At 36.7% G+C, this 25,134-nt stretch overlaps 1 protein-coding gene across 3 annotated transcripts in view; it reads left to right on the top strand.

Moving 5' to 3' along the window:
* Window positions 1-25,134, top strand: part of SLC25A21 (solute carrier family 25 member 21) — a 224,407-nt gene that overhangs the window by 183,247 nt on the left and 16,026 nt on the right. For 2 of the 3 annotated variants that reach the window (XM_057367793.1, XM_057367633.1), the window contains exons 4-5: window positions 17,011-17,077; window positions 23,300-23,359. In XM_057367793.1, coding sequence (XP_057223776.1) covers window positions 17,011-17,077; window positions 23,300-23,359 — 127 coding nt within the window. The remainder of the gene's footprint in view (window positions 1-17,010; window positions 17,078-23,299; window positions 23,360-25,134) is intronic. The other variant, XM_057367709.1, reaches the window with a different exon arrangement.

Below are 25,134 nucleotides of genomic sequence, written 5' to 3'. Positions count from 1 at the left end.
AAGGGCAGCGTGTGTGAAAACGTAAAGTGTGAACAAGGCCCCACGACTGGGAAACTGCACGAACAGCTACAGTAAAGCTGTGGTATGAATTGCTAATGAATAAAGCTGCTTATAAAATCAGTCCTGCACAAACACATTTCACTTAAACCAGAAAATCTGTACCAAGAGTTCAAGTGCTCTGAAAATCAATGTGTGGTTCCATGAACAAGCTATAAGCTACTATTTTTCCAAACTCTGATTGTTCTTTCAATTGAGGAAAAACAGAATTAACACAAACTGCTCTTTTTGAACCATACCAGGAAGCTTGGATGAGACAAAAAAAGAGCAGTGTCCAGATAAAAATATTATCACCTAAGCCTAAAGTTCTTACCGTAAGAAAGGCCATAGAGTTTTCAGGTGGAGACAACTGGTAGGTTCAATCAGTCAAGTTCTAAGCATTTCCAGATCGTGCCTAAAACACATCCATATGATTGGGCTCCTCATAAGTACCGTTGTGTCTGCTACCTTGTTTTTGTGAAGTAGTAGCTTTTGAAATATATTTTCCTTTATACAATGGTTTAAAGGGAAGTCAAGATTCTTACTCCTTCTGAACACAGAGGAATCCAGACCATTAGCTCCTACTTGCTGAAGTGTGGTATGCATTTAGCCTTAGAGTTCCATCTAGATTTTGAACCAGGTATTTAACTTAGATCATGTATTGCCAGGGATGACATTATCAGTTAGAGAGGGATAACTGGAGTTTTAACCTCAGACAAATGGGGGGAAAATAAAAAGATATTTAGGATTCCTGTAGAAAGGGGAGTTGTGTACAAAAGTGGAATTCTGAGAGCTGGTAACAAATGAGGACTGAGGACCAGCTTCAGCTAAAAGCTGATACAGTATTTATAAAAATTTAATTCCATTATTAACTACAATAAAACACTATTTTTATTCATAATTAAATATATACTTCTTTTAAAGTGCAGCTAATATTTTCTTCCTGATCTTGTTCTGTAATGTCGTTACGTTGCCCTGGTGACAYTCCTCCCACTGAAGAAATGCATATTTTACTGTAAAGAGATTGACTATCATTGCTTACAGAACTATGAACTGCACATTCTTCTGATTAGTCATTCTTAAGACAGGATGCTCTGAACAGGCACCACAAGATAGACAATAGATACAGCTTTTCATTCACAGGCCAAACATTCTTTCTAAAATCCAAGAAAAAGAATATTCATTTAAATATTYCTGGTAGTTGAGTATATCACTGTAAATATCACAGACTTCAACAACTGGAACAGAAAGAGTCCTGAGGTCACACCTGAAACAGAATTTTAGGGAGTAACATATTGCATTACACAATGAATCACGAGGCCAGCTGTGTTTATATATATTGTGCAATTAAAAGTTGGTGATTTCTCTTCTGATAACAATGGTTTATGCTGTACTCTGAATTCACAAGTCACATGGACAAAAATCCACTGTTTGGCCATTGTCCAAAAATGACAATGACAAGTACATGAGCAAGTGGTGATTTGTCTTGCTTAGTCTGTGGAAGATTCTTTTTCTTTTNGAGTTCTGTTATTTACAAAGTAATACAAATGTTAGGCAATAATCAAGCATAGAGAGCTGACTGTAGTAATATAGCATTGATGGACTGGAAACCAGATGGTCTGTCAGATAATGAAGTATTATCTGGCAAGGGATTGTTCCTGAAAGCCAACATCCTCACCTATTTAGCACTCTGGAATGTCGACATATCGGTTACCACATTCATGAGGTGGTATGTATTGTACTTTAGAAGCCATCCCTAGAAGAGGCTTTTTAATTCAGAATTACTGCCTGATGAGAGGGTAGAGTGCCATTATTGTAGCACAGCTGGGGCAGYATAATACACAGCAAGATGTGAGCCATACATCAAAACTCAAGTTAAAGAGGAAAGTATAACAGACTGCAGCCTGATCTCTGTCCAACCAAAGCCATGGTCCATGGATGCTTTAAATAAGCACTGTCACTGGCAGGGTGCATGCTGTGTGCCCAGAGCTGTGCATTCCTGCTTTTGTGCCAGAACATGCCCTTCTGCTCCTGGTCAGGAGCCTTGGATGTTGGAGAAATTATTGTGTTAACAGTAAGATAGCCATTTAAAAAAATTTGTCTTGATAATCCAGAAAGGCTATCARCCATCTCCCCCTGGCTAGGGTCATCATGTCACTCACTGACCTTTTGCCAGCAGAATGGATAGGCAATTGTGGAGACAGGACAGAGCAACTGGGAAAGGAAAATTAGGAAGATTATAGGATTATTTCCTCTGCCACTGCTTTGGTTTATCCCAAAGGTGTGTGAAATGAGAATACAAGAATAACCAGAGCTGTTGCAGGTAAATATGGTAGATTTCAGTTGTTGTAGCTGCCATCTGGGAAGGCAGAGCTGAGAATGCAAAAGGCGAGGGCAGCTGGCTGGAGGGATGGTGGGGACAGTGCCCAGGGTTTGGAGATACTCCCTGGGCACCAAACTGTCCCACTGTGGCTGTGATTACAGCACAAAGTGGAGTGAAAATGAAGAAAAAYGACATGAACTAGATGAAATGGTTTCTTTAAAAGATGGCAGAGAATTGGTAAGTCTGTTATCAGTAAAAGTGTACCTTACAATTTTGACTTTAATGCCACRAGCCATTTTCACTACCTTCATGACTGTTAAATTGAAAACCAACTGGCTATGTGGTATTATCTCTTTAATATTTTCATAATATTATATCTCTTTAGTATTTTCTGTCATAACAACTAGAAAATCCTTTGCCTATGTAAAGAAGAAAAGTGATACTTGCWACTATTAAATGGAAATAAAATAGCTATATAATCTTTTGAGATATGCAGTAAATTATAACTATTCTTTAGGAGTATAAACATTCTCCCATCATTGTTGGCATTATTCATTTACAACACCTGGAAAATAATTTACCTAGAACAACATAAATCAGATAAAAGAGTTTCACCTTTTATGATTTTAGTGCTAAAATATTCAATACTGATTACATAAATAATTTCTTGAAAAAAATCTGTCTCACTCAGCAAATGAATATACCGAATAGAGCTTCAAATGAGCTAAATTGCTCATTTGTGGAATCGTGGCCCAGTTATCTTTGTGGGGTGACTTTTCTGGCAGCAAAGAATGAATTTTCTGCCTGCCAGGCAGATGAAAGAATTCAGAAAATCCCTGAAATGAAACTAATACTTTCACACACTTTAAATATGCATACTGAAATATTATCAGTTGAAGTCTCTGTTTTTCTCAAGCTTGGTTTGGTAGTGCTTCAAAGCCATCGTTATCTCTAAAATTAAAAGTATAATTCATCCCAGGCCTATCCCTTTAAAATAAGTATTGTGTTTTATTCCCTGTGAACACTTAATGAAGTTGGTAATTGTTTCAATAGACACAGAAACTGGTGGGGCAGTAAGTGAGAACAGATTATTGTTTAAGAATTATACCAAACTTCATGGTCACTGTGCAACTAAAGACTTTTCATATGGCCAAATACTGTAAATCAAGGGGTTATCAAAATTGATATTATACTTACTATATCAACAATGAAGCATTGTCTTAGGAAGCAGTAACACTGAAAAAATCAGTTGTTAAAGATGGTTACATAGCATGAATTATAGAACTGTAGAGAAGTTCTGGCAGAATTGTTCAGAACTGGCAGAAAGGATCATGCAATCATAAGCATACACAGCCAAGGAATAGTAAGGAAGTACAGAATTTTGCCTCTCTGTATAAAGCTTTGGTAACACAACTGATAAAATGTGGAATTAAATCAACATGTTAAAGAAAATACAAAGGAAATATAAAGTTTGAGAGATCTGCAAAACTGCACCAGGAGGAAGATAAACCTTGTGCCATAAAAACTGAGGGACTAAGATTTTCTGGTTGTGAAAGTGAATATTGAAAATTTACTTGATTGCTATGGATAGCTATCTTTTTCACCTATAGAAAAGTTTTTCAGACACCTGGGAGCTCATGRATTTTCATCTTTGCTCACCACAGAGAGTACCTGGAATCTGACATTAAGCAAGTGCAGCTTCAAACACAGCTTTCTCTGAGTGTAGGAAAACACTGCAGCAATCAACTGGAGGGCTTCTCCTGGAGAGCCATTACTGAAGCCTTTACAAATATCTTTTAATGTAGTTTCTAGATGGAAACTTGTATGAGTAAAATGTTGTATCCTAAGGGGTCCCTTCTGAGTTTGCAGTTGTCTCGTAAGTCCCCCCCTGCCTTGTGAGCTTGGAGAACAGGAAATCTTGCAGTGCCCTGAGCCTACCATAACACTTGGACATTTGCATTGTAGTAATGACTGTACTTACATCATGCTTCAGAGCTTCAGCAAGTCACTGTCAGGGATCAGGAGGGATTATTTTTTCTTAATGCACAATTGACTAGAAGCATGATAGAGAGGGGTTTTTCCCTTCCTTTTAAGCATGATTGGATACAGATGAAGATGTGATAGCATGGATTAGTCTTTTGACATAAAAAGGAAATCCATTTGGGGAGAGGGGGATTGGTTTATTGTTGCAGGCTCAGAGTCTTACCTATTTGCAGTTTTGGGGGAAGGAAGGAATTTCTGCCTCAKTCTGGTAGGGAATATCATAGGTTTCCTGTTCCAGGCATCATCTCTGTCTCTTTCTGGCTTTTCTCCRCATTCCACCTCGCCTGCTGCTCGTATTCTCTGTCTTCATGACCAGTGTTGTGTTTAATCTGTATGAGAACAAATAAAGCAAAGTGAAAGGGAGTTTTATCCCTATGAACATACCTGCAGTCACCCTGAACAGAAGTTCAAACCAGAAATGCTCTTGTTATGCATCCATCACAGGTATAACATTTTGGCTGCTTCTGCTCTTGTCCTGTCATCTCCACATTCTTTCCTTCCTTCCTTCCTTCCTTCCTTCCTTCCTTCCTTCCTTCCTTCCTTCCTTCCTTCCTTCCTTCCTTCCTTCCTTCCTTCCTTCCTTCCTTCNCCCTCCCTCCTTCCCTCCCACACTCCCTCCTTCAGTATTTTTAATGTAATTCTTAAGAATTTAGCATTTAATTCAGGTTAGGAATTAGATAATGAGATGTAGATAATATTTTACTTTGCCAGTCCAAACATATACAACATGAACTGCTCAGTCACTCAGCAAGTAACAGAACAAAYTCAGTTTACTCCTCTGGTGATTTAATCAGTGATGTGTTACACTACTGGAAAGAAACCTGGTGTTAGGATTTTCTTTTTGTTTGGTTGGTTAGGGATTTTTTTTTTGTTGCTTTGCAAGCAAAGTTTTGGATCAAGTCCAGGCAATTGTAGCATACTGATTTTATCCTAACCAGTTGGCACAAGTACTTCAGGATCTGGGCAGTAAGAAACTATTTCTTCTCGAACATTCATTCTCACATTGTAACAAGTAACAGTTTTATTCTATCTTTTTTAAATGAATAATGGAAACTTAGATTATACTATAACTAAATGTTAAAATATTTTTAACACGAAAATTGATTGTGCACAAATGGCACATGTATGATAYTGCTCCACTTTTTTAAGCTCTATTTTCACCTTAAAAGATAAGCATTAATGATATATTGTGCCTGGTCCTTTGTTGYGAGATTCTTTCGCTAAACTTCTCTTCAACTCTTTAAGCCCAGGCTTTGTTTGCAGTTCTCAACATTTTCAGAGACGAGGCCAGTTTCACATTGCATCAGTTCACCCACTTCCAAGAAAATGTTTCCAAAGGCTGTGTGTACTTCTGAAAACTGAACACTGAGGCACCAGTGTTTTCTTTAATAACTGGTGAAAATAAAATGTTAGTGATTAGAATCTGTGTGGTTTTACTTGATTTTGACATATCCCACTGAAGATTTAAAAAAAAAATACAACTAAAAGATTATCCATTACCAGTGGGTAATTTTCTGGACACCAAAATGCAAAACGTCCAAGAAAATTCTGCAGCTCCTCACAATTCTCTGTGTGTGGAACTGTGCACAGCTACAGATGTTTCCACTGCCACAGAATTCACTAAAAACTGCCAGGGAATTTGCCCCAGATGTGCTATAGAATTACAATGACCCTGGTAATAGCGAAACTTTAAGCAGCAAACACCAGATGTCCAGTAAAATGGTTAAAAAAGAGATCCAATACATTTTTTACCACATCATCGCAAACAAGTATGGAGTAAATAAGCTGAAAATCTAAAGTAGTACTTCATTATTTGTCATCTCCAAGATGATTCCATGTTCTTGAGTTGCTGTGATATAGTGCTGYTTGAATTTAATATCTCACAGGAAAGCTGCATTCCCAGAGGCTTAAATAGCTTCGAAAAATGAATTAATTAGACAGGTATATGCATTAAACTTAATACAAGGTTGTATTTTTCTCCTTAGCTCCTTTCTGTACTCATTTTGCATGAAAAGTGATTGTGGCCGTGCGTGTGCTGTGCTGCTGCCTCACGACAGCTTGCCTGCAGCCAGGATAAATGAGCTGCCCTTGGTGCCAGCTAATGTAGTTCTGCTTTAGCTCAAATGGTAGCAGAGTCGAGCTGCAGTACCAGGGCTCCATGCACTGCCTCATTCCCTCTCTGTAGACGTGGTAAATGTACTTTTCCTACAAAGTACAAGTATTCATTACATTATGAGGCACTGCTTTGTGGTTTCTAAGGGGTCCATGTAGGGCAGACCCTGGAGATGATGGAAAGCATTGAACTTCTCTTTCCACTCTCGATTATTTATGATTTTTTTTTATATCCCCAAGTGTAAGTTTTAAACATTCATTGTCAGAACATACTTTAACTATTTTTAAAGTGCCTCTGAACCCAAAAATTATATCTGTTACAAACCCTGAATCAAAATGTGCAGCTCATGAAAGGCTGGTTGTGTTTGTTAGTGGCATAGATCTGTATAGGACAATAGGCACATACTGGTATTCATAAGTTWAATTCACTGGTTTTACTTAAAACCTGAATATAGCACTGCTCTGCTCTGTTCTGGCTCTGAAAAACAAATGGTACCAAGCTTTTTTACTCAGACCTGGGGTGAAAAAAAAAGCAGAAAAATAGATGAAAAAAAAAGCAGAAAAATAGAAAGAGGGAGCCAAAGGGAGATACAAAAAGGTCTTGGATGCTTAGAGAAAAGAATTAAGGAATTTGAAAGTCCTTGAAAGCAAACTGGTAGTTATGTCCTCCAAAGTCTCTTAAAACTTTTCAAAAGATGTAGTATAAATTCTTTAAAATAAAGAGGGACACTTAGACTTCAATAAGAGGTGAATCACTGAAGAACTGTCCATAGCTCTGTTACTCACCATTACAYAAGAAAGAGTTTACATTTGTTTACTAAAATGTTTCTTCCCTGGAGGAAAAGCTCATCATAAACCAACGAGTGCATCATGACAGAATAAAAGTTAAGATAAACTACATCTTTCAGAAATACTACCACTTAGCAATTTATGAGGTCTCCAATTTTTTATTTACATATCTTTTTAGATAATTTTCAGCTGGCCTCAGGTGATAGCCTGAATTTTCATATCCCAAAAGGAGAGCATAAGTCTGTTGACAACGGTGCTAAGTTTTGCTGTCTTTTTTTTGCTTTGTTGCCAGTTTTACATAGTTTCAGTACAAATTAATAAATTGTGTAGCTCTTTTTGAACTGTAGACACACATTTTATTATGGACTTTCCAGCATTTTTACCTTACAACTAAACAGAACCCATKGAAGAACCTACTGTGTTGTGTATCAATGCTGATCGAGTCGGATGCTTGTTTTTTGGAGCATTGTCTGCAGATGCTCAGTGCTCAAATGATTGTACCGTGTGTTCCTGCAAGACCTRCTACAATCAGAACACAAATGATTGCACTTGCTGCTCTCTGCCCAGCCTTGCCTTGCARAACTCCTTGTAGCACAGACTTTCTTGTGTTCCACAGCTGTTTGCAAGGAAGGAGCCTGTCACCCCAGTTAAAACAACATAAATGTGTTCTKAAATGTTCATGAATGTCCTTGCTGGCTGTACTGTCCATAGATAAGGTTTYCATGTGTCTCTAAATCAGCTCTGTAGAATACCAAGCGATCATTTTGTCATGTCTRGTGTTGTTTATATCGACTTTGTAATGCTCTCTGATGATGGTGAAGAGGGAAGTGATGTGGTTGCAAACTGCAGTTACACTTAGATGTGAGATTATGGCAAACAATGCTTCTGCAGAGGGTTAATGGCAATCTGTGGCTAATCTGGCTGAATTCTACATCCAGCACAGAGCTGGTTACCAASCAAGCCTCATAGAATGTTTGTGAGATACAAAGGAAAAAAAATACTCTTTTGGAAACTCAGAGAAAATTGGAGAGCTGGAAGAGAAGCAAATTCAATTAAAAAAATGCTTTCTTTTTTACATGTTGATTGTTATAAAGGTACCTAAGTCATAAAATGCAAATAGTTTTTGGAAAAAAAAATCACGCTGTAGACTGTAAAATAGCATGTGTTGTATTTACTTAAATTGCTATATGAAATGATTTGTTCATTTTTTCGAAGTGAAACACCTTTTATGCTTTTAAAAGTAACCTGGGAGGGAGAGTTCATTTGTTTTGTTTATTCAATGCCCAAGTGGCAAAATTTCTTTGCTGCAGAAGAATTCAGGTTGTGAAGAGTGCTGGATCAGAAGAGTATATTGAGAAAAAGAAAACATTTCAAAAGAGATGTTCAGGTTAAACCTGCTGAGGCAGGTCTCCTGCTCAAAGAACACATTGCAAGCTTTTTTCAAAAATAAATAATCCAGTACAAACTGCCACATCACCGAGAAACAGACTCCATTACTTTTTAAGAAAAAAMCTGTCAGGTTTCTTTACAGATGTCTATGCAGATGAGGAGATGGTTGGCAGGTGAGATATGGCTGCATAAAACAAGAGYAAATCACTGCATAATAAAAAGCAAWAATAATWAGGATAATTAACAATTAATAGCAATTAAGACAGCAACTTCTGCATTTCTGCAGCAACTTCTGCAACTTCTGTATTTTACGTTGTAAATTGTGTGAGAAGGACAAGAAAAATGTCATCATAGTGTGGGACTATCATAGCACTGAAGAGAGAATCTGTTTGGAAATGTTTCTGCATCTTGACTGAAAAGGGACCTTTCATGTTAAAAATGTACTGTGATTTAAAAARAAATTAAGTTTGTATTAACTGTCAACACTTTTTGTTCTTAGATGGGAGCATCATTGAAGAAAATGCATTGACCCATATGGGTTTTTAGGACATGTTAGGCGCATGAAGAGTAGGAGGAATCCTTTTGGGCATTGCTCCTGTGTGTGTRATGCAGATCTTCATATGGCAGAGTTTTCTTAAGCAGCGTAACCTGGGCTGGGATAGGATGTCTGGAACAAGGGGCTGGAGTTGTATTTCACACCTGTGCCCTCCCTGTACCTCCCTGGCACTGCACAATGGCACTCCAAAGGTGGAGGAAAAGATCTGTGACTCTGCCTCTGTACCTAGGGACAGTAGCTGTAACTGTAGGGAATTTGTGCTTTTCATAAGGAATTATTTTCTTGCTCCCAAGTACTTAAAACTTGCCTAATAGCTTTCATATAGCAGCATCCATATTTGGTGACAACACAGATATTTGTCTGTCTTTAGGCATGTAATTGCCATTCATGCAAGGTTCCTCACACATCCGTGTAGTAATACCTTTCACTCCTGTGGATGCCACGACTGCCTGCCAGGTGGAAATTCAAGTGTGTTCATGGTGCTGTTYGGTGCCTGAACAGTGCTACACATTCTGCATGCTTGCATCTCAGTGCAGATAGCACTTTTGCTTTCTACTGGTGCAACTGTCAACAGTGTTGCTCTTTTATAAAATCAGGGATCTTTCATTACTTTTTTGCTGCAGGTACTGTAAAGGGAGAGAGAAAATTACCCCAAAKGTCAAGATGCTAAAAGATGAAATCAAATTATTTTGTTCATGTTTGTATATATCTAATGATGTCCTATTCTTTTTAATGCTAAAAAGAGTGGTCTTGGGCTTTTTTGAAAATTGGGAAAATTATGCATAATTTTTGGTTTGTTAAATACACTGTGTAAAACCACTACTGGCCTAGTTTTACTTTAGACTTCAGAAGATGGATGTGTTTATGAATTCAAATAATTGCAGGCAAAATTTTGCACCTGCAGTTGTGGTTGCCTGCAGTTCAGTTCAGTTTAAATATCTACATCACTGATTGCATCTGTAAGTTAAAAACATCAAAGTAACCTAAATTACAAGCACAAATAATTGCAGGTGCAAAACTCATGCAAACACAAAATGATCTCTGAATGTTGGTCTTCAAAATCTCTTCTGAGTTATTCACTGTATCATGAACCTAGATTCCTCTTGGGAGAGTCACTAATCTGTATAATGACACTGAAAGCCTCTTGAATCTCATATTTAACTAGCAGATGGGAAAGAATACATGGYGTCATGTAACTCTCCAGGGATTGTGCATGTGGATATTGAAGAGTGGAACTTATTCCAATGCAGGCTAACATTAACTTGCAATCAAAAATCTCCTTCCTGAGCCACATTTTTTCTGATGGAATTAAAACAACTTAATGTTGTATTTTTATGAAGTCACAACCAATTTGAGTAGAACACATTCCCAGGGCAAGCACAGAAATTTTGCTCATCTCAACACAGAGAAATGCTGTCAGTCTTTTTCAGAAAGTGCATCTMATTATCCTCTCTATGATTTTAATTTTTTAGTGTCAGATATAGATTTCTAAGCACATATCCCAAAAAGTCTATTTTTTTCCCCTCTGGTATCAAAACTAAAAATCATTTTGTTGCATTCTTTAGCTTCAATAGACATAGGTGTGGAGCTACTTTAAAAYAGGGGCTGCTTCCTGTCGTACCAGTTACGGCAGTACTGTTGGCAAAAGGGGGGAAAAAMCCCCATAAACTCTCTTCTAGTGTTTGAACAACTAAAACTCCTTCTGAACAAATGAAACATTCTGCCAATCCTGACAATTCAAAATGCAATGAAGAATTTTTCTGTTTCAGAAGCTCTAGGCAAAGCTGTTTTGGCATGTCTGTAGCTTGTTCCTCTTGCAAACAAAGGGGCAGCTAGAGGGAAGGTCTTTGGGGGAAGAAATGCTGTCAGTTGTAAGAAATGAGACATGCAGACCCATTCTACAGCCTAGCTAGTGATTACATGCAGGTAATTTTGTAAGAGCCTAAACCAGCTGCCAGTGATAATAACGCTGCCATTTGCGCTGATTTCAACAGGAAATAGATCAAACAGACCAGCTTAAGGCTTCTCRGAAGCATGGGCCAAACTGGTATTTCTTTCATTGGTGCTGGGGCCAGAGCAGAAGGAAAGTGCTGGGAAGGCAGAGCCCTGCAGAGCAAGCAGGGGAGCAGCAGAGGTGCTGCAGCTGCCAATGTCCTGCCAGGCATCCCCAGCGCTCCTGGCAGCACTGCCAGCCCAGGCACAGGTCCAGCACCTGCAGAGTAAGTGGTGGACGTGTGAACATATCTACATTTTTAAAAATCCAATTTAATTTTGTTCACAATAATCTATGACACAAGCAGTACATAGTAACAATGTACCAATTCACTAATTTATAATTGTCATTGGGGAAAAAAATCCAGAAGATGTCCTTTTTCCACACATGGGAAACTGCTGAGGCTCTGTTGTGTGACCTTCCTAGCTAATTTTTTTTAGTCACTTGGGTATATAGCAAAACACAGAAAGCRTGTGAGAAATATGCAAATAATATACAAAAGTAAAAAAATTTAAAAGACCATCATTTGAATTGAAAAATTTTAACAAAGATTCCTTGTTTAGCTCTCACTTTTTGCTGCCACAGACACAAAYAAGGAAGGAAAAGGTTTCATCTTTCCCTTTCTTGAGAGATTTATATTTAGGTGTGTCCTGTAACTCATAKAAATTCAGAGTGCAGCTTAGAAAGCCAAAAAATTAGCAAGGGTTTTGACCAAGAGATTGGGAGGTGATTAAAACTCATGGAAGAAAGACTCATTTCTCAGTAAGAATAACAGCCACATGGATGATGGATCATAATAACTTCATAATCTGACCCACATGCAGTAAATACAGTGATGACTGTCATTTTGAATAAGTGAGGTAGATTGACGCTGATTATTAATCCATTTCTTGGCCAGTCTGATTGTTTCTGAGCCAGCTTCTCCCCTGTTAGTACTTTCCTGAAGTATCTTGATAGCTTTTACCGACAGCCTCTTCCTTTTTAGCCAGTCACTTTTCATACTCTGTGTTGTCTTAACTTATTTGAGAGATTTCTTTCATTATTGGTCCTTTTYTAGTATTCTTGTAGCTAGAAGGTGAAATAGGCTATGAAAATGAGGACCTGGTATTTAGTGCCAGTGTCTGAAATGGCAGATGTCTTGACAGCAGACACAGAATAAATAAAGAAATGTAGTTGCCTGATAGAAATTCAGAAGCCAGCTCAGTTAGCGGTGTCATTGATAAGTTTATATGATGTTCCTGTAGAGCTGTGTATTTAACATTTGCAGTAGGATAGTATACATAACGTATTTCACAAGAAGAAAAAAAGCTTTTTGGAGGGCAATAGAGTATCCAAGCCTGGTTTTCTGTGAGTGTGTCCAACCCTTAATATCTTTTCAAGTATGCTGAGCTCTGTGCCAGTTGTCCCAGAATGACACTCAGCCTTCCCTATCTCACACCTCTTCAGCTGGGCAAATGGTTGTAAATGCTGCAATTCAGGGTGGACTGCGTGTGAGGACTGGTTAGTGGCTTGCAGCTTGCAAAATAAATGGCTAATTTTAAGTCCCTTCTTCTCAGCAATGGGTACTAATTTGTGCCTGCCTTCACAAAGCACTTGCCTGTTTTTCTGAAACTTCTGGGAGTTTAAAATCTTTTCAATCTCCAGCTAGGTCAACACAAAGATCACTTCACGCTTTAGTTATGTTAAAGCGATATTGCCCCAAACTGTTTATTTTCTGKTAGTAATAAATTCACAACATGCTGCATGCCATGAAATTGAAATGTACCTTTATCCTGATATAAATTAAATACTAAGCAAATTTAATTATGTTTAGACATATTTTCTTCCTTTTTTTGAACATCACCCACCTTTTTACCAATCATGTCTTCAAAATCCCTTCCCTTTATTGAAATAAAACATTTTGTAGAATCTGAACGTTGTGCATTTGTTTCATGTAACTAATATGGTCATGAAAGTCGGGTCTTTTATTTATACTTGGGATAATGCAGAGGTAATGAAAGCAGAATTGGACCTAAGAGGTTTTTTGTTTCAATTATAAAACAATGTGAGTAAGTGCCTTGGGTTTGACAGCAACAAAAGAAAGGGAATATTGTGCTTATGCCTTCAATCAGCTTTATTAGATCCTTAAAGGGAAAATTATGTGAAAGACAGAGGAAGAAAACAACAAGCTAAGCAAGATCCCAATTTCAGTATAATTCGGAGAAAATACTGATTTAGGTTGGTCCTCYTGCCAGGGTGAATGACTCAAGGCTTCCAAACAAGAAATGGAAACCAGAAGGATAGGGAAAGCCTGAACGAACAAATTGAGATGTGATTGACTGTAATGTTTCAAAATCAACTGCTGCAAAGATGAGTTTGGGCTCTTGCCCAGAATACAATTGAATAGTGATGTTCATTTAGACTTTTAATGCTGAAGCAAAATAAGATGTAGCTGTGTTTCTGTTAGAAATTTATTTGTTCTTTCCAGTGTCTGTAGCTAGGGATATGATGTCATGTCCTCTCTCTTCTATCAGACCCTGCMGTGATTGCTGTTGCTGCTGTTTCATAATTTTTCTGAACACCAGTTTTTTGAACAAAAGCTTGAATTCAAATGATAATATCTCTCAAATGTGTAATATCATCACTGTTTATGAACTGACTTTGAAAAATTTCATAATCTATGAGCAAATAGGCTAACTTAATGTTATTGGCCAAGCAAAACAAAAGTATAAGATCATGTATGTATGTACTTTCTGACTGGCTAAGACATTCGAGTTTTTTTTACTATCATGCTAGGTTTTTTTAATTAAGTAAATTGTTCATTCAGCAAAGTTTGAAATAACTGTACCTTTAATGGGTAAAATTTGTAAAACATTATTTTTAAAAGTTGTGGGCAGCTGCTTGTCCTCCACCTCAGGCATAGGAGGTTCTAAAAGCAACCATATTTATGCAAAAAATTAGTCAGTTGACAATAGRCAGTGATGGGATGGGATTGTCTTCTACTTCCTCCTTTCCTTTATTCCTTTCATCTCACTGGCTGTGCTTACTAACCTTTTTTCTGTTTCTATTTCAAATCAGGAAGGGAAAAAAACCCTAAACCACAGCTCATAATTAAATACTGAGCTAGTTCTTACCATGTTTACTGAATTACATATTGCATATATGGATGTATATCCTCAAAGTTTCATGTGTTTTCAGATTTCTAAACTTAATGTGTTCCATAGGAATCGACATTAACTCCTTCCTGTCTGTTTTCTCTGAGATCCTCAGAGACTGTGGAAATGTTACAAGATTTATATATCCAATAGCTGCATACATTTTGAGTGTGCAAAAGACAACCTGGAAAAGGAGCATGTCTTGTTGTATAAAGCTAGGTAATGCTGCTGTGTGTGTTTAGATCTGCTTTACACTGCATATTTCTCTGCTTATGCATCTCTTACTAATGAGAAAATCTGGACCAAGTTTGTGTCTTGCTTTTTCTAGTCAGAGCTATGCCAGTGGAGGACATTTGTTTTCCAATCCCAATCATTTGTAGTGCTAGAAATTCCAAGCAGGATGCCTGTTGTAGATATGCTTACAGGGGTTTAGACTGAGCTGAAAGGAAGAAAGTGTTTATAGGGATCTGTGTTCTTGTGGCTGATCCTGCTTGGACCTCTGTTCCAGTTTGAACTTACATTAAAACGTATGAATCACATGCTTGACATTATTTGACATTTCAAAAGCTTGCTGAATCTGCACTGTGCTCATACATAAGAATATGTATTAAGGACTAAGACGGGCCCAGGACTAAGAATAAAGACTAAGACCAGACTGGATGGGGCTCAGAGTAACCTGATCTAGTGGAAGATTCCCTGCTTACAGCAGGAAGGTTGGAACTTGATGATTTTTAAGATCCCTTCCAAYCCAACCATTCTATGACCCTATGATTCTGTGGATCCAGGGTATCTATATTGCTGCATCCATATCTATAGATATCTAGAGGTATTTCCATATCTATATTAATAGATACATAAATATATATTTGTATATTTATTTATGCTTGAAAAGTAAGGCATTGGGGAAATTCAAATTTCTGATGACTCAACGGAATTCCTTAAATCTCATACCTTCCAGTACCTTGTCTTGAAACCATCRTTGTATTAAATGCTTAAAGTATCATTTTATCATGGATTGGAGTTCATACCYTGCTTACTTCAGAGTAAGGATAAACAATATGCCCAACCTGGAGCATCTTATAAGGCCTAAATGATTTTATTTATATTGGAGAAGTTTAAGAAGAGAACTCCAGAGTAGCGTTCAAAGAAGGATGGAAAAAATGTTGTAGCATTTGTGGATTTTTAAATTCACRTGGGGAATATGAATTTAGTTGTTTTCTTTTGACATGCAGAAATTAACTATGGGAGAATCTATTCATTTCATGACTCTTTCACACTCTGCAAAAATATTTCAACATTTTAAAAAGACACAAATGCTTTGAGAATTCACTTTTTTTKTGTGTGTGTAGACAGAATCCTTTCACAGTCCTGAATAAATGTGTRTCCATTCTGAAGATGGATAAATTGTAGACTATGCTCTTGTTGGCTAACAAGGCAATTTATGGCCTTAAGCTAAGGCAGGGGAAATTCAAATTAGATACTGAAAAAAGATTTCACTGTTAGGGTAGTCAGACATTGGAAGAGTTTGCCCAGGAAGATGGTGGAGGTGTTCAAGAGGCTTCTGGGTCTGGCTCTGGGTGATACAGTTTAGTGGTTTAGGGGTTACAGAGGTGGTGCTGGGTTGATGCCTGGGCTGGATGATCTTGAAGGTCTYTTCCAGCCCTGATGATTCMATGATTCWTCTTGGTTGGTTCCATTAGCTCCSTTTCTGGACTCTCCCCATGCACTGTCCAGGTTGGTGTGCAGACCTAGCAGACAAGAACTATGGGGATTTTGAAAACTACTTCTCATTTAAAGCGTTCCCAAGATGCAGCATATTGCATCTACATTGGCCTTTTAAACAGCACTTGGGCTGCCTGCAAATGCTACGTGGGCTGGCATGTAGCAGGCTGTGTACACACACACACACACACACACACACACACACACCCACACACACAAATATATATAAAAATATAAATATGCTTGACTTCAGGCCTGCTGCAAAAGTGAGCAGCTGCTGTAAACTCCTTAGGTGTTAATGGAGGCAGGCAAGAGAGGACAATGATCTGAGTGAGCACAGTGACAAGATACTGCACTGATGGTTTTTTCCAAGATGAAATTATTATGGCTGTCTGACTGGGTAGCTTGTGCTAAAACTAAGTTGCTAGAAAAACCCCAAAACTTTTGACATTTTGATTCATTCTAAAATTAAACTTTAGAATATGTCTGACCTAGCATCTGAAGATGAAAAGCTGTGGTTTTGTATGCAAGTTGCTGAAGTCACGGTTTTGTCCAAAACTGTGTATTGTGACTTCAGCTTTTACTTATGCTAAGCAAATTAAAACAGTGAAATAATTCTTCCTTTTCATTGTCATACCTCTTCTTTTAAATACAATTTCTTTTCCACTTGGAAMAAATCAATCGAATTTTTACATATTCATTGCTGATTTCTTTATATCATCTCACCAGCACATGATATAATTGGTAGCACATTAGTTGTTTAGCAAGTAAGCAGAGATTGTCATTATTTTTCTGTATGGCTGGAAATGCTGAAATGTTAGTTGCTTTACACAAAAACAAAAATAGAATTGGCAGTATGGTATTGATATGTTGTTTATCCATGTAAAAATAATTTCTTCTTTTTCTTCGATAGGTTACTCGGCTTCTACAAAGGAATACTTCCTCCCGTCTTGGCTGAGACACCCAAAAGGGCGGTGAAGGTAAAAACCCCATGCTTCCTCCTTTAAAAATATAAGTAGGGACAGTGGCAGCTGTAAAACATTTTATTTCTCCCCCACTGACTGAGATTAGAATCTTAAACTTATTTGGCATATTAATCCTCTGATTTTTACTAGGAGGAAAGTTTCCTGTTGATAGCACAATAAAAACTGTCCTTGATTAAGAAGTGTAGGATAAGGCTCGTAAATGTTAAGCTGATTTTGACTTGTGTATCTAATGTTACTGAAAAAAAGAATTGCAGTAATTTTGTATTGTCAAAATTAATAAAATTATTTAAGTTATATTTTAGCGTCATAATTACCTCTGGTTTAGGTATTTTGTTTTACTGAAAATGCCTAGCAACTTGCAAAACAACTAACAGCTTAATAAATTAACGCAAGAAGCCATTAAAGAAGCCACTAATAAGTACTTACTCAGTAGGTTTGAAGTGCTGCCCAGAGTTTTCTGTGCTCCAAAGAACACTTCGCCCCATACTATAACTTTTTAAGGCATTGAAGRTCGTAATGGATACAACTCCTCGTTGTGCAAAACATTTTACTCCAGCTCTCTTACAGTTATAGATGCTAGCCTATCAAAGTGTATTTGCTGTCAAAAGCTGATTTTCTTTTATTATCCTTTATTTTGATTTGTAGGACAGGATTTTAGTAACATTCCTAAACAAAACGCTTCAATACATAGATTTTTTTCAGTTCAGCCCCTCAGCCTTTTTAATTAAAACCTAGTTATTAAGCACATCATCTCAAAGTTCTAAATCTATCAAAGCAACCGTTGTGCAAAGAGCAAATGTTTCTTTGTCTTTTACTTCAGAACTTTGTAGTTTTCATAGTTGCACCAAATGTGTCTAAAAGCAGTTATTCTACAGAATGCCTTGATTTTCCTTTCTTTCTTTTTGTTGTTTCTTTTTAAAAAGGCTGCATATGATTCTGGTCCTTAGTCTGCAATTAATCATTCACATTCCAATTCCTTTACAGAGGAATAATATTTGTATAAAGTGACAGGATGTGACCTTGTAACAGAATCCTGAAGGAGTTCTGGTAATGTCATCTTCTTGTTTGCACTGGCATTTTAGATGCAAGTGACATATGTCATTTATCTCAAAATCATTTAATAAAACCAGGAAAACTAAAGTCCTATTTAAGAGCAAAGTGGCAATGAAGAATAGTTGGATGTTATTTAGAAGATCCCAATAACTTCATATTGTGATGCTTTCTGTGTCTCCTCATTTAATTTCATTTGAAACAGGATAAAGTAAATCTTACCGTCCTTTTTAGATTCCAGCAATGTATTTAGTTAAAATACTAATCCAGGTTTGTTTTCTCCTACCAATTTGAGTAATTCATAAACTTCAAATCACTTTCTTTTACTCCAGTTGATTAAATTGGCTTAAACCCTATGATATTCAATATAGTTATAGAATTATAGAAAGATGTTAAGTTGGGAGAAATCTGTGGCTCAAAGCAGAGATGATTTCATGTTCTGATGCTTTGTCTACTTGAGTTCTGAAAATCTTAAAGGATGGAGTCTGCTGCCTCGGCTCCAGCTCCAGTCTTTAATTGTTTTACTGTGAATAATTTTGCCTTGTATCCAGTCCAAATCCTCCTGTTGTAACCTTTGCCTGCTGCCTCTCATGCTTCTGTTGTCAGCCTCTGAAAAAGTCTGACTCTCCTCTGTGTAACCTTTGGGTGGTGGAAGACAGATCACCTTAGCCTTCTTGTCCCCAGGCTAAACAGACTCAGTTGTCTCAATCTCTTGTACATCATAAACTCAGCTGCTTTAATGTCTTTCTTGTCCTCTCTTAGTGGGATGCTTTCTACCTAGATCTTGGACATTTTATGTGAGAGCTGAGTGTTCCGCAAACATGAGAATCAAGTTTAAATGCTAAACACGTTTGGGTTTTAATTAAATAGTTGAATTCTTTAATTATTTACATATTCTTTTAAATTTAGTGCTGTTCCAAGGACATCAGGATGACTTGAAGTGATCTTGAGACGTGGGGTGTACTCTACACTGGAAGCACTCAGTGACAGAGCAGGGCTGTCCTTGTAAGAACCTGTATATTGAAGGAATTCACTGTGAGATGTCACATGCCAGTACAATTTTTAACATTCAAAATGGAGTTTATACCCATGCTTTGACCTGAAGAGAATCCAGCCTATCATCTCAAATTCCCACTAACCTTATGGCTATGACCCCAAAGGAAAAGCCACTGCTTCCTTTGGCCCACTCTCCCTCCACTTTTTATTCTCCTAATAGTTTTCTTCATCTTAACAGGCCTCAAGCTGTCCCTTCTCCACTGCCTAACTAGTGAGATTTAGAGGAAGAATATATTCAGGGCAATTGTTCTGAGACTTGAGAAAGCAGAAAAGGCAGAGAGGCATTTTCTAGGTTCCAGCAGCCTTGGTTTATGTTTGTAATGAACTTTTCTGAAAGCTTCTATAGTGTCATAAAAGTGCACAGGGAATGACAAGAGAGATTTTGTACCATGAAAAAATATATTTATGCTACTGTAACATTGTATTTATCTGGTGTGCATTTTTGCAAATAAAAATAAAGCTATTAAAATGAAGTTATTTAGCTCCAGTTTTTCAGTGAAGTGCTGAAGATACAGCTTCATTTTTAGTCAACTATATTCTCATGTCTGCCTTGCTATTTCTTTTTTTGTCTCTTTATTTCCCATCTAAAAAGAAAGCTGGTATTTCTGGAAGATGAAAAGTCAAAGTTTATAACTTTCTGTTAGATTGAACTTGGAGGAAAGAAATGATGATGCCAATACAATGGTTAACAGATGAACTTTTGGGGCAAATTTATATGGCTCATGTGTTCCCAGACATCTTGTTTCAAGCATATATTTTTACCTTAGAGTTATTGAGACATCTGGTAAGTACTTCGGCTATTTTCTGTGTAACTTCAATTAAAGTGTATCTTTGCCAGATGGACAATATTGGTTATTATATACACAAAAGCATGTTTTAAATATGTTTATTCTGATAAATTTTTTTTTGCACAAAGCTATTAACTTAATACAACTGAAGAGGAAAAGACAAATTATACTGTGTTTTTAAAAACATTTTGGATGGACATACATTATATAAAGTCATATGATACAGTACGAAATCTTTTATTTGCAAAATTGTAAGTACTAGCCACTCTAGTATACCCAGCAGCATTTATATTAAGTTTTATTGCTATTGGTGTGTTTGGTTTTAAAAATTATATAAAGCATAGTTACCATTAAGTAGTTATTTTATTTATGACTCTAGGAAGCTATTGATTTTTAAGGTAACATTTTAAAGACAAAAAAATTGCTAGGTAATGTATTTCTGCCTTTATTACAACTATTTTACAGATCTATCACACTATGGAAAACATTAAGGAATACCAGAAATTCCATTAAAGGTTAAGAGGGTAACAGTGACTAGAAAGATGCTGGAGAGAGAATAAAGCAAATTTTATCACAATAAGAAATTAATTTAGTTCAGTGAAGCAGCTTACCCGCCCACTTTGTCAGACTTTTATCTCTGTAATACCTTCAGTTGTCCAAAAAGATAGACCTACAGTTTAAGTAACTTCTATCTTTTCTGATTATTGTCAAGGCCAATGCAAAAATTTTAAACATATTTGCAAGATGCTGTACACTCTTTGGAGAGCACATAAAATCTGGGCCCCTAATCTAGGACCTTTTTTTAAAAAAATATACAACAATCCCAACCAAGGATATAAAAAAGTATTCTCCCATTGACCAGACTATCCGCCTATGAGTTTTCTTGAATTTAACAACCCAGTTTTGTATTATGAATAGATATTCCCTCTTGCTTTAAATCAGTGGCGTTATTAACACGTTAACACCCAATTCTCTGATGGTTTCGGAATGATTCCAGTGACTTTTCATTTGAAGCAGATCTTGATTGAAAAATTTTATTGACTTTACCATAGGACAAGGTTCTGAACAAGTTAAAATGAAAATGTGGTGCTTGTTACTTATGTTCCTGTACATGTGGTTTATGGAAAAGCTGTTTTGTTCTGATAGGTCTGGAGTAACTGAACCCTGAGAGACAGAGTTTGTCTTCTTTGGCTGAGACTCAGCACAGGTCACCCAGTCTTTCTGTCTTGCCTTAAAAACTCTATTCCCTTATGTTTCTTACGATTCCCATGTCTCCATTGGCCTCACTGCTCATTGCCTTCATCTCATGGTGAAACAGCTTGATTGTCTCATGCATGGGCAGATGCTTTGTGGAAGGCTCGTAGCCTCCTGTGTGGTCACAAAATGCACAGACTCTCAAAGGATCCCACCTCCATTTGAACCAGCTTACTCTGAACTCATCAAATCAGGTCATCTCTGGAAAGCAGACAGAAAAGTTAGAAGTTCTGGCTATTTCCTTTGCTAGATTGGGGTGTGGCAACTCTTGTACCAGGAGATGTGAACCTGCACTGAGATGCAGTCTTGGTGGAACTGTGACAGGTTTTTGTTCTTCATTCCTGTAATACCAGACATGCTGTGTAAAAACTTGTTTATTTTGTATGTAAAGATGTGAATAATTCTTCRACAGATTACAGGGCTCACAAATAGGGAGCTGTAGTTAGGGGTCTTATGTTTCATGTGTGAAAATTATGTGGAATAACACCTCCAACATTTTTGGTTTTACCCAGAATTCAGATATCTACTCTGTAACCCACMAGTTCTGCCATGCTCATGCTAGAAGATCATTTTCACAGCCCTCAGATCTTTATGTGGTCTTATGTGGTATCAACTGGACTGCTTTTTCAATGGATTCAGCAACATGTTTGCAGAACAGAAATGTGAGACATTGTGGGGCTTGTTCTMTAATCTCCTGCATAAATTTATCAAACTCTCCTCTAAAGTTGTTAAGATTTTTCCACCATTACTCTTATTGCCAAGACTGTTTCAGGACTCTACCCCTTTAGCTACAAGAAAGCTTCATCAGATCTCCAACCATGTTCTATTTATGTGTATTTTACTTTTACATCTGATTTCTTAAGGTTACATGTCATCCTTATTTTTCATTCTTTTGCAGGAGCTAAATAAGGAAAGCATTTCTTCTCCTTCAGTCTTCATTCGTAAAATAATCTCTAGGTCCTCCTTAATGGTAGCTCTGTTTTGAATATTATATAGTCTGAGTTCTTCTTTTTTCAATAGTGGCCTAGATTATGTGCTGTATTTCGGAGGGCAACTTTCCAAGAATTTGAAAAATGTCACATATACTCTTTCTTTAGGGTATATCTTGACTCATGCATCCTTGACTTTGTGTCCACAGACAAGGAGCTGGGCAGCAAAAGTCTGTCTGCCTATGGCAAAGGGAAGCTTCTTACTGACTTCAGTGYAGTCAGAGCTATTCTCAACATTCTTCTTGGAAGAACAAATCCATTAATYTATGATGCTTTGATTTTTATATGAATTCACAGAAGGTATTCTGAAAATTGATAGGTTTGGGTGGCAAAACAATGTTAGGTTGCAAAGTGAACCATTTGCAAATGGTTGCTTTTCACCATGTTGGGGCAGGTGAAGCTGATCTTATTTCTTTCTTGAAAATCAAACACCCAATACAGCTTTCAAGACATCCTCTAAGGAATTGCAGATGCTCAGAACTTCTAAGTGCCACTCTTTGAAAGCAGACAATTAGCTGAAAGATTTATTTGTAAAGAGAGAAAAACGACAATAAATGTGCCTGTTGACAGTAGATTATAAAAATGACAGACTTTCCATCTTCAAAATCCACAATTATATCTCTCTGATGAGAAGCAGACTAGTTTGGGAAATGTGAAAGTCATTGCAGCACATTATATTAAGAATCTCGGGGTAATTTCTTGGGAAAATTGTAGTACCTRCCACTACATTTAAACTAGTAGATGAAAGTTAATGCTAGAAGAAAAATTTATAAATTTAAAATAGGTCCTATATGATATAAGTGAACTCTTAGATAAAGCATTGCTTGAATTGCTCTTATGCTGCTATTATGCATAACACACAAACAAAATCAGTTCTGAAATCTGATTGTCTACTCTTGCACATCTAACACTGCTACAGAGAGTGTGAAACAAAAGTGGTTTATGTTTATTTTGCAGAACTGCATGCAGCTGCTCAGGATATGAGCTAGTGAAACTCCACTGTAGTCTGCTTTTTACTATTTTGCATAAATAAATCATGYATTTTTTCAATGCAATTTCAGTCTAACCTTTATTTACAGTTTTTCACTTTTGAACAATACAAGAAGCTGCTGGGATATGCATCATTACCACCAGGACTGGTACGTATGGATACAGAATTTCATGCTTTGATGCAATGTATGTCTGCTGAACAGTCTGTSTCATCTGATTCCTCCCATAGAAGAAGCCATAAATTAAAGGGTCCAGCTCAATCCAGATTCTTTCAAAACATACTTGTCCCTTGAAAATATCGATAAGAATTTATCAAAAATAAGTAAAATATTTATTATATCAAATGTCCTMAAAATAATTCCCTACAATGTCATAACACTTTTTAACATGGATAACAACAGTCATCATGGTCAGTCAGAGTCTATACAGCTTGCCATTATTCATTCTTCCAAAATAACAAGAAAGGTTGAACATTATCAATATTTGTTTATTCATGTCAGAGTGACTGGTTTAATACCTCAGCCCCAAAGGGCTATTCTGCAAGACACAGTACAACTATAACAAAAATACAGATCTMCATATTATTTTAAAGACTTTATAAAAGAAGCATAATTTGTTGATAAGAAACTGCTCCCTCCTTTGAAGCAAATGGCAAAAGTCTCTTGTACATTGGTGGAGTTAGGAATTCCTCTAAAAAATAACTGGCTCAAAAAAAAATGCAGGACATACATATACACAAAAACATTTTAATGCTAAGATGCATGTGTAATCTGCATTMTTATGTGTAGAACTTCATTTTGCTATTGTGCATTAGGAGTAAAATACTTTTTATAAAAACTGCTGCTCCCTGCAGTTTAATAATGTAAATCATAGTAATTATCTATTTTTCACAATAATGGCATCACAACTTTAGGAAACAATTGATCATTTTATGGCTATGCCATAAAAATTTTGGTTATTTCAAGTATCTTTACAAGAGTATTGCTTCCATGATGAAAGGTTCTCATCTTACTGAAAAAATAGATTTGTTTGTAACACAGTCTTCTCCAAAAACTGTAAGACTGGCATTTGCTGCTTCCCTTCTAACTTTCCATTCTTCTCTTTCTTGAGCTCTCAAGAGCGCCTGCTCAAATCCTTCTGTGTTAAGTAAGTTTTTTCTCACTATTATTTTTTTGCTTAATATGAAATTCTTTGAATTTCAGCAAATGTACTCATTATAATGTATTTTGATCCTGGGACTCTTTTCAGCACCTGGAAAGTTCGGGGATGTTAAGTGGAGGCAAAAAATGTGTAAACTGATCATTAAATTTAACCCCTATGAATTTTCTCTATTGACCTAAACATTTTAATACTATTTTTCTTAAAAACAAATTAAGGTATCTTAAAATGCTGTGCCATGATGGAAAGCAAAGCAGTGAGTATCTCTATATCTATGACTGAAATGTATCACCAGCTTCTAAGTAAACTCAGTTATTTCATCCTTGCAATGAATGCTGACATTTCCCTATATACCACTCATTCTCATATAAACCTTTCTAGGATTGATACCAACACAGTGAAGGTTCTACTTGTGCAATTTGCTGAAGTACTGAACTATTTTAGTTTTTTACATTTATTTTTAAGTTAATATGTTAGTATTATATGCTTCATGCGCAGTTCAGAGATTTTATTTTTTCCAGTGCTGCATAACTACACTTATATTTGTGTTACTCCACCCAAAAATAACATAAGRACATTCTTTTTCCATTTTTTTCCATGTTTGCGCAATAATTTGGTACCACATTTTTCCTTCCAGCTGAAAAGAGAATTCATGGACATGGAGTGCTATGGCATTTTATTTTGATTGTTTTGGAATATGGTTTATAGCTATTGTCATATTGTCTTCATGAGCTGTCAACATCTAATCAAGGGCTAAAGTTGTTTG

Source organism: Malurus melanocephalus, unplaced genomic scaffold (assembly GCF_030028575.1).
Source record: "Malurus melanocephalus ecotype Western Australia unplaced genomic scaffold, MMel_1.1 scaffold_0, whole genome shotgun sequence".
NCBI lineage: Eukaryota > Metazoa > Chordata > Aves > Passeriformes > Maluridae > Malurus > Malurus melanocephalus.
The sequence above is the reverse complement of the archived record's forward strand: the minus strand, read 5'-3'. Positions and strand labels throughout refer to the sequence as shown.